Source organism: Bactrocera tryoni, chromosome 4, assembly GCF_016617805.1.
Source record: "Bactrocera tryoni isolate S06 chromosome 4, CSIRO_BtryS06_freeze2, whole genome shotgun sequence".
Lineage (NCBI taxonomy): Eukaryota > Metazoa > Arthropoda > Insecta > Diptera > Tephritidae > Bactrocera > Bactrocera tryoni.
In genome coordinates this window covers 34,410,087-34,425,550 of record NC_052502.1, presented here as the reverse complement: position 1 = coordinate 34,425,550, position 15,464 = coordinate 34,410,087, and the positions used below count along the sequence as shown (strand labels likewise).

Below are 15,464 nucleotides of genomic sequence, written 5' to 3'. Positions count from 1 at the left end.
TCTAAACTTTTATTGGAGCAATTCGCTATTTAAGTTTTCGACCTTAATGAATTTTGCGCCATCTTGCGTAGCTTTAGCTTTTAATTTGTCAAGCAACCATTTACCAGTTTATTAATTTGTAGACTTACCCATTTGAACAATTTATAATTACATACCGTTGGAATACGTCTAGCTTTATTTGATGCACCAGAAAAGGTGAAAAAACTTTTTCAGTTGTAGATATTTTGAATGAAGCGTTGGTGCTTTTTATGGAACCTCTCTCTAGTTTCTTTGTATATTTTCATTTATGAAATTATGATTTTATTCCTCTTTTTTCTCTTAATTACACTTTAAATTCTCTGGATATGTATGTATGTACTATTAGTAATTTGGCTTTCTAATAACAGTGTCGAATTCCTCTCTTTCCGGTTTGCACGAAATCAACAAAAGCTCAAAACGTGTTGTCCAACACTAAACAATTCATTCAGTAGCCTTTCAGAAAGCTTTACGTCTATCGAATGAACGAACGGTTAATATTGAATTTGTTTTAGTTCTTCTTGATGTGGATAAATAAACGGTTATTAAGTGCTTAAGTCAGTAAAGAATTTTGGAAAAATCGAGTTTATACCGTGTATGTTGATAAATTTGCGTGAAATAGTGTTCTCGAGTACACCTGAGTAATGTCAAAAAATTGTGCAATCAGCACAGGCTTTTTCTGCCCCAATATTCTTTATATAGTGATTTTCGACATCCCACTTGTCTTTAGTCCGTTTGGATTGGTCAAAATGTGCGATATTTTAGTAAAATTAAGGGAGCAAGCGTTCTGACAAAATATGGGGCTTAGCGCTTAAGAAATCGTCTGGGTGTAACCCTCCGAAAAATCACTGATTTGAAGATTTTTTTTTAAATAAATACCTTAATGACGAATACGATTTAATGTGAGTGAGGTATGTATGAGGATTTAATGTTTATTTATTGGGTGTATAATAGTTAAATGACAGGTAAAAATGGTCCTGTACGATGTCCAAGATTGCGGTCGTAATTTTGATATAAAGCAAAAATTTCAAAAAGATTATTAATCTGTAAAAAAGTCGCTATCGCGCTATGGGAGCTTTTTTTTGTGTTTTTTTTTTTAATTTGTAAAAATGGCGGCGGTTTGAACAAAAATTATCGACTTCGGAACTTTTTTCACAGTTCTCGTAGAAAAAAAATAGGATGATTTAAAAATAAAAACAAAAAAGCTTCCATAGTGCGATAGAGAATGATGTTAAAAATGTTCTCTCCAAACTCATTTGTCAAAGCGGTTCTAGAAAGTTTTGTACTTCAGCAGTGCTTTCATTATCAGGAATAACGTTCGGTCGAAAAACTGAATGCAAATGGAGTGCAAATGCTTCGGCTTTCTCTTGATTATCTCTGCATCTGACACCATAACTATTTTCAATAATTGTGTTTTTTCTGGTAGGCCTCTTTAAATATTTGGTTGCCTTCCACAGATTTCTTAGATATTCTGCTGTTTCTTGGTATTTTACTTTCCGCAATTTGCACTTCAAATCGTTAATTATCTTGTTTAAAATTCGTTTGTTAAGAGGACTTCGAACTACTTTCGCCACTTTTTCTTGAGTATTCTCTTCTCTTCGCTGATCAGCCGTCTTAATTCAATGGAAAGTTAAATTTTTTTGAATTCATGAGCACTTGATTGTGCAGTGAAAAGAAATCCCGCTTAATGGATAGCAATTATAAGCTTTTCAACTGCTTAGTAAATATCATGGCTAGTATTTACGAGTAGTATATTCAAACTAGCTCGATTTCGGAATGCTGCTGTATCAGTATTTTGTGTATTAGTTTTGTATGGTTTTTCCGTACTCGACACAGTAGTCCCAAACGTTACTCTTATTGGCGAGTGATCAAAGTTTAAGTCAAAGCTCTCCTTAATGTGAAGTTGATGTTGTGATATGCCTTTATACACGACAAAATCCAGCAGCACTGGTCTTTTTCGAGGATCGCTAGGCCAGTATGTGAGATTTTGTCGAACAAGGAATGTTGAATTCTTTCACAAGATTTTTAAAATAAAGTTTTGCCACCACCAAAACATATTGGTGAGTCGAAAAAGTACTTTCGCATTTCTAATCAAACTTAAACTTATTTTTCTTTTTTAATTTATACAAATATGTATATTTTTTTTCTAGCACTTTTTGCCATTTTTCCGCTAGAAATATTATTCCATCAGTATAAAACTTTAATCAGTGTAAATCGAAATTTCCAGAAGGGAAGCGAGCGAATCATTGTTGGGCTAGACGAACTGATATGTCATCGTCTCCGTAAACTTCACAAATTTCATTGGTGGCTTGCGTAGCATTCTTCTTCATAGCGAGTTTTTTCATTATTTTCACTAATTTTTGAACAGTTGTAACTTTTTTTCAACTTCCCCGAGTTTTATTTATTTTTGGGTAAGCTTAAAATCTCACCCTTCCAACACTATATGGTATGACACAATGTGATTGGTACGACTGGAGATATACAAACGAGTGCAACGACATCTATTGACGAAATACGAAAAGACTTTTTCGACTACTCAATATTTCCCAGGCTTTCATTGCAGCTAGTTGCTAGGGTATGAAATCTTCGGTAACGTCCGGAACCTAGCACTTTTTTTTTACTTGTTTAATGTATTAATTGCAACCCTGAATATTAGCAATAAAAATTGTGGTTTACCTTAATATGTTATCCATGAATTTTACCGCTTATATACATACATACAAACAAATTAAATAAGCATTGGCAGTTTATTCTTGAAAATGCTCAAAACATTGAACATTTTTAATATGTATGTATATGTATGCTGTTTTCAATTACATACCATAGTACAATTAACATTTAGACATATATGCTATAACTCTATGTATTTTCATATTTTATTTTTATGTATGTACAAACTTATGTACTTAGTGTGTTCATCTGCAAACAAGTAATCATGTAATATGTATAGTATATGTATGTATTCATGCGACATGCGTCTACACCAATTCAGCTATTTTGCCTTTGTGATAATATTACTCCAAGAAATGCACCAGATATTTACGTATGCGATTTCCAGAAGTTATTACAATTTGCCTAAATTAGTTTACATTTACTTCTTTATTAGTTTAACAAATGTGCCTATTAATTCTTTTTTTTTTCATTGAAAAACTATACTAAAGGGAGTCGAAAGCTCTATAACAAAAATATTTGTTGTAATAAGCGCTTGAACCGGTTAATGCCACATATTATAAAAATAACTAAAATTTAATAGTTTCTGCTGCGAATATAAATATTAAGTCTATAAAAATATAAATAGTTAATTGTTAACAACAAAAAAAATATGCTTAACCATAAACAATCTATTCAATTCCTTTTCTCAATAATCCGAAGCTTTTAAGCTGCATACTTAAAAATAACAAGCTGTGTGACGGTATAAAGTACATTAGTAGTTAAACAATTTCATTTACTGCGACAATAAATCACGCCCTCACTCACCGTAGAGCTCTTTCTATGCTCAGCCTAACGCTTCACACCGAATAAATTTGGTATTGATTTGATTTTCTTACGCGAACAGTTCAAATAATCTTTATACATATCCGAGCGCAAATAACGGGAATACGAATCACTCTTCATGAGGTGATAGACATGCGCAGCGGCCACATCGAAACACCAGCGATTCGGCCCATTCACGGCGTTGACGGCCTCACGTGCCAATTCCACTGATTTCGAGTCCACATTCACCGGACAGGGTGCATCGGGTGCGAGAAACTCTTGCCAGATTTTGTGTATTGCTTCTTTGATTTCAGATTGTGGTAGTGTTTTCATCTGTTGCACCGACTCCCAAAACCTGTACGATAGAAGAGCGCATATTATTAGTAGTAATATTTTTTTTGGCAATTTATTACTGTTTACTTACTTTAAATTCTCGCCACTGTATTCCTTTTCGAGAAATTTCGTGAATTGCTCACGTCCAACGGGATCGTTTAGTAGCTCACGTAAACTGAAGCCCCAACGTTTTACATGACGCAAAGGTACTTCTTTTCTGTAGGTGAGAAATTATTTTTTTTTTTTAATTTTTGTTGTAATATTTGGGAAGATGTCTTCACGAAATTCGGCAGAGGCTATTTTCCAAAACTCCGCTACAATCTTCGAAGAAATGGTTAGGAACGGACAACTATTGGATACAGCTGCCATACGAACTGACAACTGAGACAACTTTTTTACTTGAGAAGATATCTTAACGAAATTTGGCAAAGGTTATTTTCCAGAACTGTATAGGTGTTCTCTGAAGACATTATGGAGATCGGTTAACGACTAGATATAGCTGTCATACGAATTGACCGATCAAAATCAAGTCCTTGTATAGAAAACTTTTTTATTTGACAAAATATCTTCGCAAAATTTGGCAGAAATCATTTTCCAAAGCACCGTTATAATCTCTGAAGAAATCGGACATGTATTGGATATAGCTGCCATACAAACTTATCGATCAAAATCAAGTTAAAGATATTTTATACCCTTTTGTGCAATAAAAAAAAGGCCTATGAAGTGTATTATAGTTTCAATGGAGCCGAAGTTAACGTGTTTTCTTGAAAATGTTGAAAGTGGTCCATATTCCCTCTAATACCGATATGAAAAGAATATTGATTACTTGCGAACTAAACTAACCATTTCTAATAAGCCTTAATACCTAACTATACTTGTAATACCACAACCATTTATCTCAACATCCTTAATTCTATAGGTATGCTACTTACGAGTTACGTTCCGCATCCCACATTTCAGTGCTGTCCGTTTGCCAAGGATTTGGCAACTCGGGTGATGTTATAAAGTAATCAAATTCATTGTATTGCTCGTAGTAGGCAACCAAACTGTGTTATAAATGATAGCACCATTATAAATGAGCACCAAACTATATCTGAATTGAATATTCCAATTTGACTTACGCTTCGGCTGCCTTTGACACCTTTATTGTGCGCCGCTCGAGCTTTTGTTTGCGCAAACCAATCACACGCGTCACCTGTTCGACAGGATTCTTGGCCACAGCACCGCCGGATGTGCCGCAACCGTGACCGCCACGTCGATATGCTTTCTTAATGTCGATTTCGGTTGTATTTACACAACCTGGCATTGGTCGGTGCACATCCCAGAAGGCGCGCTCCTGTGAGTCCAATACTTTGCGCTCGAGCTTATCACGTTTTTTGGCCACTTTGCTTTGTGACTCCGCCTGTTATGAAGTTAATAGTAGTTATTCAAAGGAAATGTTACATTTGTGTGTGCTACCAACCTGCATGAATATGAATTCCCATTTGCGTGAGAACATCTTCTGTAGTTTGGCTAAATTTTCCGCCTCGTAATCGGCCAATTCCAGTCGGGTTTTGTTCTGCATCGTGCGTTTGCACAGATACACGGCATAATCTGTGTTCTCAGGCTCCCAACAATTTGATGGCCAGAAGTAGGGTGTTTGAAATCTATGTGAAATTGAACGAATTTTAATATACAAGTTCACATTTACATATTTTTTATATTCACATACATTCAATAAAATCCAAATCCTACTCACCTATAAAAAGTGCCATCGTTTTTCACAGTCAACTGATGATCATCGATGGGGAAAATGTAGCCATGTGATGCAAGCAAATGCGCAAAGTGCAATGCTTCAGTCACATCTTCAACATCTAAGTTCTTTAGTATCCAAGCGACTAAGTCGGCACCGGTAAAGACCGACGGCACTTTGCTCATAAACGCTTTGACAGTGCGCACCGCCACACCCGTAGATTCCGCTTGCATCTTCTCAATAATTGCTTCCATCTGTGGGTTTGCAAGAAAGCCATACTACAGATTATGTTATAATTTTTTTAGTAATGCGAATTTACCTGCTTAATTTGAAATTAATATGGATTTTATATAACATAATGAAGCAGTAAAATATTAGAAATTATATCTGTTATGTATATCTGCTTCATCTAAAGATGTCCTCGGGCATACCGAAAAATTTTACAAATTGAATACCGCATTTGTTTATGTTTACTCTAACAAGTTCACATAAATATTTTAATGAAGGAAATTTTAGCATTCGTCGGTACTAAGCGATAGGGAGCAGTAAAATTTGGCATTGTATAAATTACTCATACCACCCGTTGTCCTCAATAAAAGCTATTGCTCATATATACGTATATAGGTATGTATATACAGCCGTTGACAACTAATTAGTAACGACACCTATTTTGAAGTAAATGATACTATTTTCCAATAAATCACGTATATTTATTGTATTGTCACTTATTTTATTGAACCTATGATAAACTTAATTAGAAACGAAAATATTTGATCAACAAAAAGTAATGATATTACAAAAACTTGCTTACTTTCAATTAGAAATACGTTGGTTATCTCTTTTGCTTTATTAATGCGTCAAATCAACTCAGAATTGACGTTATAAGACTCTAACAACGCGGCAATGGTGTAGCTTTCAATGCCGTCAATTTCGTCACAAAGAACATCATATTTGGGATTTTTTTGGTACATGTAGCTCTTTTAACATCACTCAGAGCTGTTTTATAGGATTTAAGTCTGGGCTGGACAATTCTCACTCCAAAACATTGATAGAATTTTTATTAAAAAACTTTTGTGGCAACTCAGACGTATGTTTTGAATTGTTATCTTTCTTATAACAGGCAAATTTTCCTTAGCCCATGGCAACATGACATTTTTCAAGATGTCGACGTATTTCTCCGTGTTTAAAATTCCATCAATCTTATGGAGTGGATCAACACCATTTCAGATTAAACATCCCCACACCATGATTGATCCTCCACCATACTCAACTACGCGTGGAACATAGCGAGAATCAATTTCTTGAATTATTGGACGCGAACATATCTTTGATCATCAAGACCTAAGCGATTAATTTTTGTTATATCGTTCCAAACGACATACCGCCGTTGATTTTTTGTTTTAGACCAATAAGAGTTGGCAAAGTCTACGCGTCGTTTCTACGAATTTTAGTCAGAAGTGGTTCCTGCGTGCTGCCCTGCCGTGAAGTCTAGATTCGACCAAACGCCGGGCTATTGTTCTCTTGGATATTTAGACATTGTATTCGCCTTGAATTTCATATAGAATGTCAGTGGAACTCATTTTTGGGTCTCTTCGCGAGATAGTATTAATCCTGCGGTCTATTTCTTTAGCAGTTTTTGGTTTTTTTCTTTGTGTGCAATTTTGAAAATAGTTTTAAAATTCTGTATATGCTTAAGGACATTCAAAACAATTTTTTTGAGCATTTGACCTTATACGAAATTTCTTTGCACATCTTTCCAAACCGACGAAGGTCAAAAATATAGCTGCAAAGGGGAGGTGTACAGCTGCAGCTATTCCTCATTAAAAAACTTGAATATTTTAAACCACTACTTTGAAACACACCCTTACCTGAAATCAATAATATTATTAATAAAAATTAACACCTTGGGAAATTTACTATTTGGGAAAAAATGAAAAGAACTTTAAATTTACAATTACAAAACTGATTGAATTTAGTAGTAAATAGAGTAACACGAACAATGAAAGCCTTTTAGGAATATGAATAACGGTATATCAAATATTTATATGGTTATACTCATTAGCCACCTACAAAAAAGGGAGCGTTTCTAATTATGTAGTTGTCAGCGGCTATATATTACATGTTCTATAAGAAATGTAATGGAGTTAGCATCAAATTAGCTATTTTGCTAAGTGAACTTCAAGTAAATACTTTACAATAGGCAAAGTTAAACGTTGATAAAATATATTTAATTGAAAACCAACGTGGCGTATGAGTAATGTTCCAATATTGAAGTCATCCAGCAGATGCTTTATAAAAACCAGAAAAATTAAAAATCGTAGCGTTATATTAGACTATTTTAAACATTCGCTTTAGTGTTAAGTATATATGTACATATGGGGTTACTACTCCAATTAACATGTAGAAATCTCTCAGAATAGTTAAAAATGTTTGAACTTGACGTATTTTAAAGTATAGCATTTGACAATGTTTTTCGATGCGGGAAATAGGTTTCTAAGCTGCGTTTCACCATCTATCTTATTCCACAAGAAACAAAGCCGGTGCCACGTTTTAAAAATTAGTGATACTTTTTGGAAACCAGTAGTGAAAAAAGGGATAATAGTTTTGTTTAAGCAGATGAAATTATAAGGAAAATTACATATGTGTTAAAAATGGCATATTCACTATTTCCTTGGTTAAGTTATTGAAATTATGTTCTTTACTTTTAATTGAATATTCGGCTAAAGCTGTGTATTGCTTTGGACTTTGATAAAAATAGTATACAAGTACTAATGAAGAAACACCAAAAATGGTGACCCAAATGTGGTGATCTATTCCAATGAAATCAATTAATTTAATCAATTGATCAATAAGTTTTTTTTTGCAAATTAACGCATGTTCAATGTGTTTAAGTTTGGCGCGTATAATTCGTCAAAGTTTTTTTTGATTTTCTGAATGTGTTACATCGTGCCGTGAAATAAGAAAAGTTAGTGCTCAGTAAAAAAAAACGTTTGAAGCAGCCTTTCTATCGATAAAAGTCCCTAAGGAGTTTTAAAAAACTGCAAAGTATTAGTATAATTGTGAAAGGAGGTCCCGACTATTATGCAGAAACTGGAAGCGTAGGTGACAGGCCAAAAAGAGTAAGGAATCTTGTGACATCTAAAGGTCACGAGCAGAGCTGGCCTCTAATGCACCTGCAGGCAATTCCAAAGCCAACATCTACGTAGACAGCCAAGTAGCAATCAAGGCAATAAACTCGTATCGCATATCGGCCAGAAGTGTCTGCGGAACTAAGGAAACCAACTTCAATTCTACTAGGTGTCAGGCCACAAAGGCATCGAAAGGAATGAAATAGTGAACGAGATTGCCAAGAATGGTGTACGGCTAACGCCCGAAAGCGTGATCAACATTGAGAAACCCATATACGCTGATCTGGATAGAAGTATGGTAAAGAAAATCAAATCCGGATGTAACGAACTACCTGCGTGCAAAACTGCAACAATTATGTGCTAAACGGTAGATCGGAAGTAAACAAAATTCTTATTGACACTCAATAGAAGAGACTTTAGAAACATAATCGGAATACTAACTGTTTACTCTGTGGTGGAAACGCTGTAAGCATCTGGGGTACCAACGGTAAGGTACAATAAAGGAGATATCGGTAGTGAGGCCATAGAAACTGTTCAAATTCGCGTCAGGCGCAGGCACCCTAAAGAATGACTACTCCTCATGGACTTAGTAAATGAACTTCATCTGGTATCACAAAAGACCAAAACTGGTCTATGCGTGGCTCATTGGCCTACCAGATTAACCTAACCTAAAGCAGTATTTTGCTAAGAATAGAACAAAACATATATTTAAAAGAATGTTAAGCAAACCTGAAGTCAGCTGAAACAATTTTAGCAAAATATAACCATTTTTGGATACTTCAAGAAGATAATGATCCGGAACATTGGAGCACACTCTGTACTCAATGGAAAGAAAAAAAAAATTATTGCCTTAGAATTTTTGATTCATGGATGATGAAAGAACGAAAGCGGCATTTCTGGAATATTATACAGTTTTTACTATAATCCATTTTTACTCTATGCAGTTCAAGCAAGGCGAAAATTATGATATATGCACGGAGAAGATGTGTTAACCTAACGCCTATATCGGGAGTGACTTGTAAAGTTTCTTTCCGGCAATTTTGATGTTGAGGATGCACCATGTCCTGGAAGGACTATTAAAACCGATATGGATAAAACAAAGTCGTTGATCGGTGCAAATCGTCGAACAACAACTTAAGTGACTGCTGAAAGTTTAATTTTTGGTACAACGCCACAAGCACATGAAACGTCTGGGAAGATATTAAATTCGAAGCTTTACATATGGGTTCCTTATGTTCTTACATAACGATATTTGTTTCGTCGAATTAAAGACTGTGATTTGTTTATCTTAAAAAGCGCAACCGATCATTGCCTAAAAAGGATGAACCAGCTGAAAGCATTTCGAAGGTCGATTGTTTCCAAAAAAAGAAAATACAATTAATTCTGAAATGTGTTCTGATCAGTTGGACAAATTGAGTGATGCACTCAAACCGAAGAGGCCAGAATTGACAAATATAAAAGGTGTATTGCTTTCACCAGGATAATGCGAGAGTTCATACAAGTTTGATGACTCGCCGAAAGCTGTTGCAGCTTGAATGAGATGTGCTGCCACACCCTTCATATTCTCTAGACTTGGCACCTTCGGACTTTTACTTGTTTCGGTCTCTGAGAGAAGCTTCATCTCAAATCAAGACGTCAAAAACCACTGGAACCAGTTTTTTGCTTGCAAGGATCAAACATTTTATGAGCGTGGAATCAATCTTTTGCCCGAAAAATGGCAAAAGGTATTAGATAAAGTGGAGAATATACATTGGCACAAAACACTCCCTGAAATTTAAATTTCCCGAGTAAATGATATTTCAAAAAAATGTATTTAGCTAAGTTAGCAGGACTGTCCTTAATTACTATGCCAAATTTGAGCACGAGGTGCTGTTTGTTTACAGAAGCTGTAAACCTCAGTAATGCTTCGTCGAATTCGTCTCAAATTTGTATTTCTAACCAAATTTCGTTTACGGAGTCGTTGCGAATGTTGGAAAACGGTGATCCAAAATCACAAGCGTAGTACGGAGCCTTCAAAAACGGTCGAGAGATCGTTGAAGACATGCCTCGTTCTGGACTATCTTCGACCTCTTCAACTGATCAAAATATTAAAAAAATTAAGGATATGGTGCTTGAAACTCGTCAGGCAATAGTTAGGGAGATGTCAAGAGAGAGCGACATCTCTCGCGAGTCCGTTCGAATGATTTTGATGGATGTTTTGGGTATGAAACAAGTTCTTTATCGACTCATCCCAATAAAGCTGATTGTTTTTCAAAAAGAGGACAGGACTCTTTGGAATTCCGATCCCACATTCATGGAGAGCATTATAACTGCTGATGAGACATGGGTTTATGGCATGGAATCAAGTCAACAAGCATCGGAATGGAGGAAAAAAACGAGTCGAAACCAAAAAAAAAGTCACGCCACAGCCGCCAAAAATTAAGATGATGCTCATTGTTTTTATCGATATTCGTGATTGGTAAATTGATGATTTGGTGCACTATGAAATTATTCCGGAGGGACAGACGGTCAATAAGGAGTTCTATTTGTCCATATTGAGGCGTTTCCGTGAGAACATCTGTCGAAAACGGCCGGAGTTGTGGAAGAAAAAAATCAACCACCGTATTCACCAGATTTAGCTCCGTGTGATTTTTTCTTGTTCCCCAAACTGAAATTGCCGCTCCGTGGAAGCCGATTTTAGTCGATCGAAGTGAGGAAACAAAATTCTCTGAAGCAGGGAAGGCCATCCCAAAAAGTGCTTATTAAAAGTCTTTCGTAAAATTTAGTGGCACAAGTGTATTACATATGGTAGGGATTACACTGAAGGCGATAAAATAGATATTGATGAATGATTCAATATTTTGCGTTTTATTTACAATTTCCGGGTACTTTTTTGCCAGAAGAAGGAATTCCTTTTACAAAAAGAAAACACATGTTTATTTTAAGTGTTTACTGTGTGTGACTGGGCATATTAAGCACCGAAACTCCTTTCTACTATTTATTGTGCCATACGAACTCATCTCGTTTTCTGTTGATATAATTTCAGTTAGGAGACACTGCATGCCTGTATGTTTGTACATACAACAATTTCATTTGGTGAATTGGAATGGGTTTTGATAAAACTGTTGCTTAGTATAAATATACACTACAAAAACTAAACATACGCAGCTAATATCCGCTTAAAGACTACCACCAACTGTTTAATAAAATATTTGCGACTTTTTGTAATGTTGTTTTTTGATTACCTTTTTGTACACCAGAATATTGGGCGCATCTTCGTTGCGACGCTGTTGTGGGTGATTTAGAATGGCGCCAGTAGTGAGTGAAGGCTTCGCACCAGGCAGCGCAGTATGGGAGCCGTCCGCGCCGCCACCACTGCCACTGCTGGCCGACGATTTCCCATGTTGAGCGCCTGGTTGCTGCTGCTGTTGATGATGTTGATGATGATAGTGACTGTTGCTCACACCCAAACCGGTACTGGCGGCACTATTGCCACTGCCGTTGCCAGTGATGCCACCCACGGCAGCCGGTGTAGACATGCTGGTCACACTGCTGGTGCTGTTTGTACTCGAGGTGCATGTGCTATTGCTTGTGGTGCTGTTGGCGCTGTTCATGTTGAAATTCACCTTTGGCGCTGACGATGATGATATTGGTGATGATGTAGTGGTGGTGCTGGTGGATAGTATTGTTTTGCCGCTTGCAACTGTGGCGGTAGTTGCAACGGTGACAGTTGTTGTAACGTTTGCTGTTGTGATGCTTGTTGTTGTGATGCTTGTTGTTGTCTTATGGTTGTTGCTGCTGTTTTCGCTTTTGACAACAACATTTTCATTTATTGTGAAACTAGTGGTGTCTGTAATGGTAGTTTTTTCGTTACACTTGGTGGCTGTCGCCGCCTCAACGCCTGCAGTTGTTTTCTCTGTTTTTGTTTTTGTTGTTGTAGCAGTTGTTGGTGATGGCGCTTCTACAGCTGTTGCTGTTGGTATTGTTGCTGATATATTAGCTGTATTCGTAGATGTGGCAGGCGGTGGCGCAACGACAGGCGTAACTACCGTTTTGGGCGTTGCTCCTTGCGGTGTGGTTGGCGTTACCGGTGTTATTGTTGTAGATATAGCTGCTTCAGCGACCGTGGCAGGCGTCGCAGCTGCTGAGGAGTCATCCTCGCTCGCCAATTCAATCGAAATTGTCACATTTGACAACTCTAATGGCTTCATATTTGTTGTAGTTGTTGTTGTGATTGCGATTTTTTCCGACACTTCATTACAATTATCGCCGCTCGTTACTTTGCTTGCTGCAAGCGTTTGCGCCGCATCCTCACCATTGTCACCACCCTCAAGCGCTATGCGGTGGCGGTGGCCCATTTCCTCGCCCCCAATTGAACTGTTTGCACTGGCGGCGCTTTCGGCTGCCGACTTGGCAGCCAAGACGATTGAAGTTTGCGTTTTGTCCACCTCTGAAGTCATCGTTACCATTTTTTCATTGATTAGGAGTTATGGTGCTTGAGATTTCGCCGCCGCACAAGTATACAAGCTAGTTATCTATGTACAGGTATCATGCATACATATATACATATGAAAAAACTTCAATTCCTTTCAATTACTTATCACCGTTAAAATCACTTTCCATTTGTGTTTCGTTTGACAAGTCTACACGAAGACATTTACCGATTTGCAGCGCTTTGGTTTGTACGAAATACACGCTTCGATAACGGTTATACGCCAAATGACAGTAAGAACACCCCGCCACTAACCGACCGACCGACCGACCGACCGACCGACTGTCGCTACAAGGTGCACAGAGGGCAGTAAAAGCTAAAAAGGTCAGACCGAACTGCCGTTATCGGAGTTGTAGCACTCGAACTTACACGCACACTTACCTACCTACACGCACCCACATACATACGCACGCACATATGTAGATACACTCTCTGAGTGCGCACACTTAAGCCATTTTTTATTTGATATTTATTTTTATGGCCGCTGCTGTTGCATTTGTTGTTGTTGTTGCTGTTCAAAACAACGGGGTTGGGTCGCGAGTAATTGCTGTGCTCTCTGCGCCAGCTACCTTTCACTCGGCGCTGTTCATATATATACATATATACATATATTTTCTTCCTTTTTCTTTACGCACTCGTACAAATTTTTCCGTATAGCAAATTATCTGCAGACGAATTTATATTAACTCAACCGTATTAACACTTTCAAATTGTTAACTTTTAATTTATTATTTAGTATTGCGTTTTGATTTCAACATTATTTCACATTTTAATACACAAAAACTGTCAGTTGTACCGAAATTTCCAGAGTTATGTATTAATATGTTGCACCGTTAGATATTTCCTCCTTTGCACGCCACACATAAATTCCAAATGTCACTTTGCCACTCGAAGCTGCTTGACACTGGTACTGGCAATGGCATACCGCCACTACTCGTGCGCTCAGCTTACTCGTTTAATCGCTTCGGTTGGCATTCGTTAGCTCGTTGGTGGCGCTCCTTTCGTGTCAGTTGTTCGTGACAATTTGTTCATCGTTTATTAATGCCGATAAAGTTATTTTTGTAGTTTTCCTTTGTTGTTGCTGTCAATTTTATGGTGTGTGCTTCTTTCAAGTGTCTTGCTTCAATGGCTTGCTCTCTGCCAACTTTCATGTTCTCTGCTCTACTACTTTCGGTTCCCATTTGAGCGTCGGCTCTCTGTTTCACCGTTAGCAACGTTAATAGTGTTGCCACTAGCTGTCATTTGTGAGTTAATTTGTAATTCAAATACATTTATTAAAAGTTATAGACAACTTTTGTGTCGAGCGAGTTAGTCACTGTTTAATTTGTAATGAATCTTCAAGAAAAGTCTTTACCTAAAATATCTATATATTATATACACTTATGTGAATTTCTGCTACAAGTTTTGATGTTTTCATGTTTTGTATAGGTTGTGGTTACTTTTCAGAATATAAAATTTCGTGGGTTTGGAGAGTCCAATTGTCAGTTTCGTTTATTTGATTGTTATACATGCCATTGAAATACTTGCTTACTGCATTTGTAACAAGTACTACCTTTGTCTGTCGTCTGGGAATTGCTGGCCAAAACAAGAGTTAACCCATTTCCGGCGGCACCTAGATCCGCTGCATTGATTTCATTTCAACTTTTTATTTTGCTTATAATAAAAATAAAAACTCGATGCTTAAAATTTTTTTTGAGATTGTTACATTGAGCCGTTTAGCCACGGAATCAGAAAGATGCAAAATCGCATACGAATATTGATTTCACGACATATCTCGTTCATTTTCGACTTGGTGATTTTTCAAAGTTGCTGGTCGAAAAATGGACCAATAGCTGTAAATGGGTTCGACCATTGGAAAAAGCACTGGCACAAGTCCATAATATCAAAAGGAAATATTCTGAAAGCGACGACTTTAATGTAGACGATTGAGTAAATAATTTTTAACCAAAAAAAAAAAAAAACTCAGCAACTTCAAATTTAATGTGGAATGTATATTAACATTCGAAAGAACATACTTTCGCTTTTATTTTTTTAAGATTATCTCTTTCAAATTTTGGCCGCGGCTACGTCTCAGATATTCTATCCGTTAAGCCCAATTTTCGGTGACTCGTTCGAGCATTTTAACTATTAACAGGCGAAGGACACGCTTGATGTTTTGCTCCAAGGCCTGAATCGAAGCGGCATTGTCCGTATAGACTTTAGATTTTACATATCCCCACAGAAAAAGTCCAATGGTGCGATATCATACGATCTTGGTGGCCAATCGATCGACCCAAAACCGGAAATTATCTGCTGACCGAACTGATCTCTT

The 15,464-nt window shown here is 36.9% G+C and overlaps 1 protein-coding gene across 2 annotated transcripts; it reads right to left on the bottom strand.

The window, feature by feature from the left end:
- Positions 1-2,743: 2,743 nt before the first annotated feature.
- Positions 2,744-14,039, bottom strand: LOC120773976 (regulator of G-protein signaling 7). Of its 2 annotated transcripts, none has more exons than XM_040103223.1 (7): positions 11,907-14,039; positions 5,561-5,832; positions 5,285-5,468; positions 4,944-5,224; positions 4,755-4,868; positions 3,914-4,039; positions 2,744-3,844 (listed from the first exon to the last, which is right to left on the bottom strand). In XM_040103223.1, the coding sequence occupies exons 1-7, from the start codon at positions 13,128-13,130 to the stop codon at positions 3,517-3,519; spliced, it is 2,529 nt and encodes an 842-aa protein (XP_039959157.1). In that variant the 5' UTR covers positions 13,131-14,039; the 3' UTR covers positions 2,744-3,516. The 2 variants fall into 2 exon arrangements, with proteins under 2 accessions (XP_039959157.1, XP_039959158.1); XM_040103224.1 differs by having other exon boundaries at positions 5,561-5,808; positions 11,907-14,038.
- Between the last annotated feature and the right edge of the window lie 1,425 nt (positions 14,040-15,464).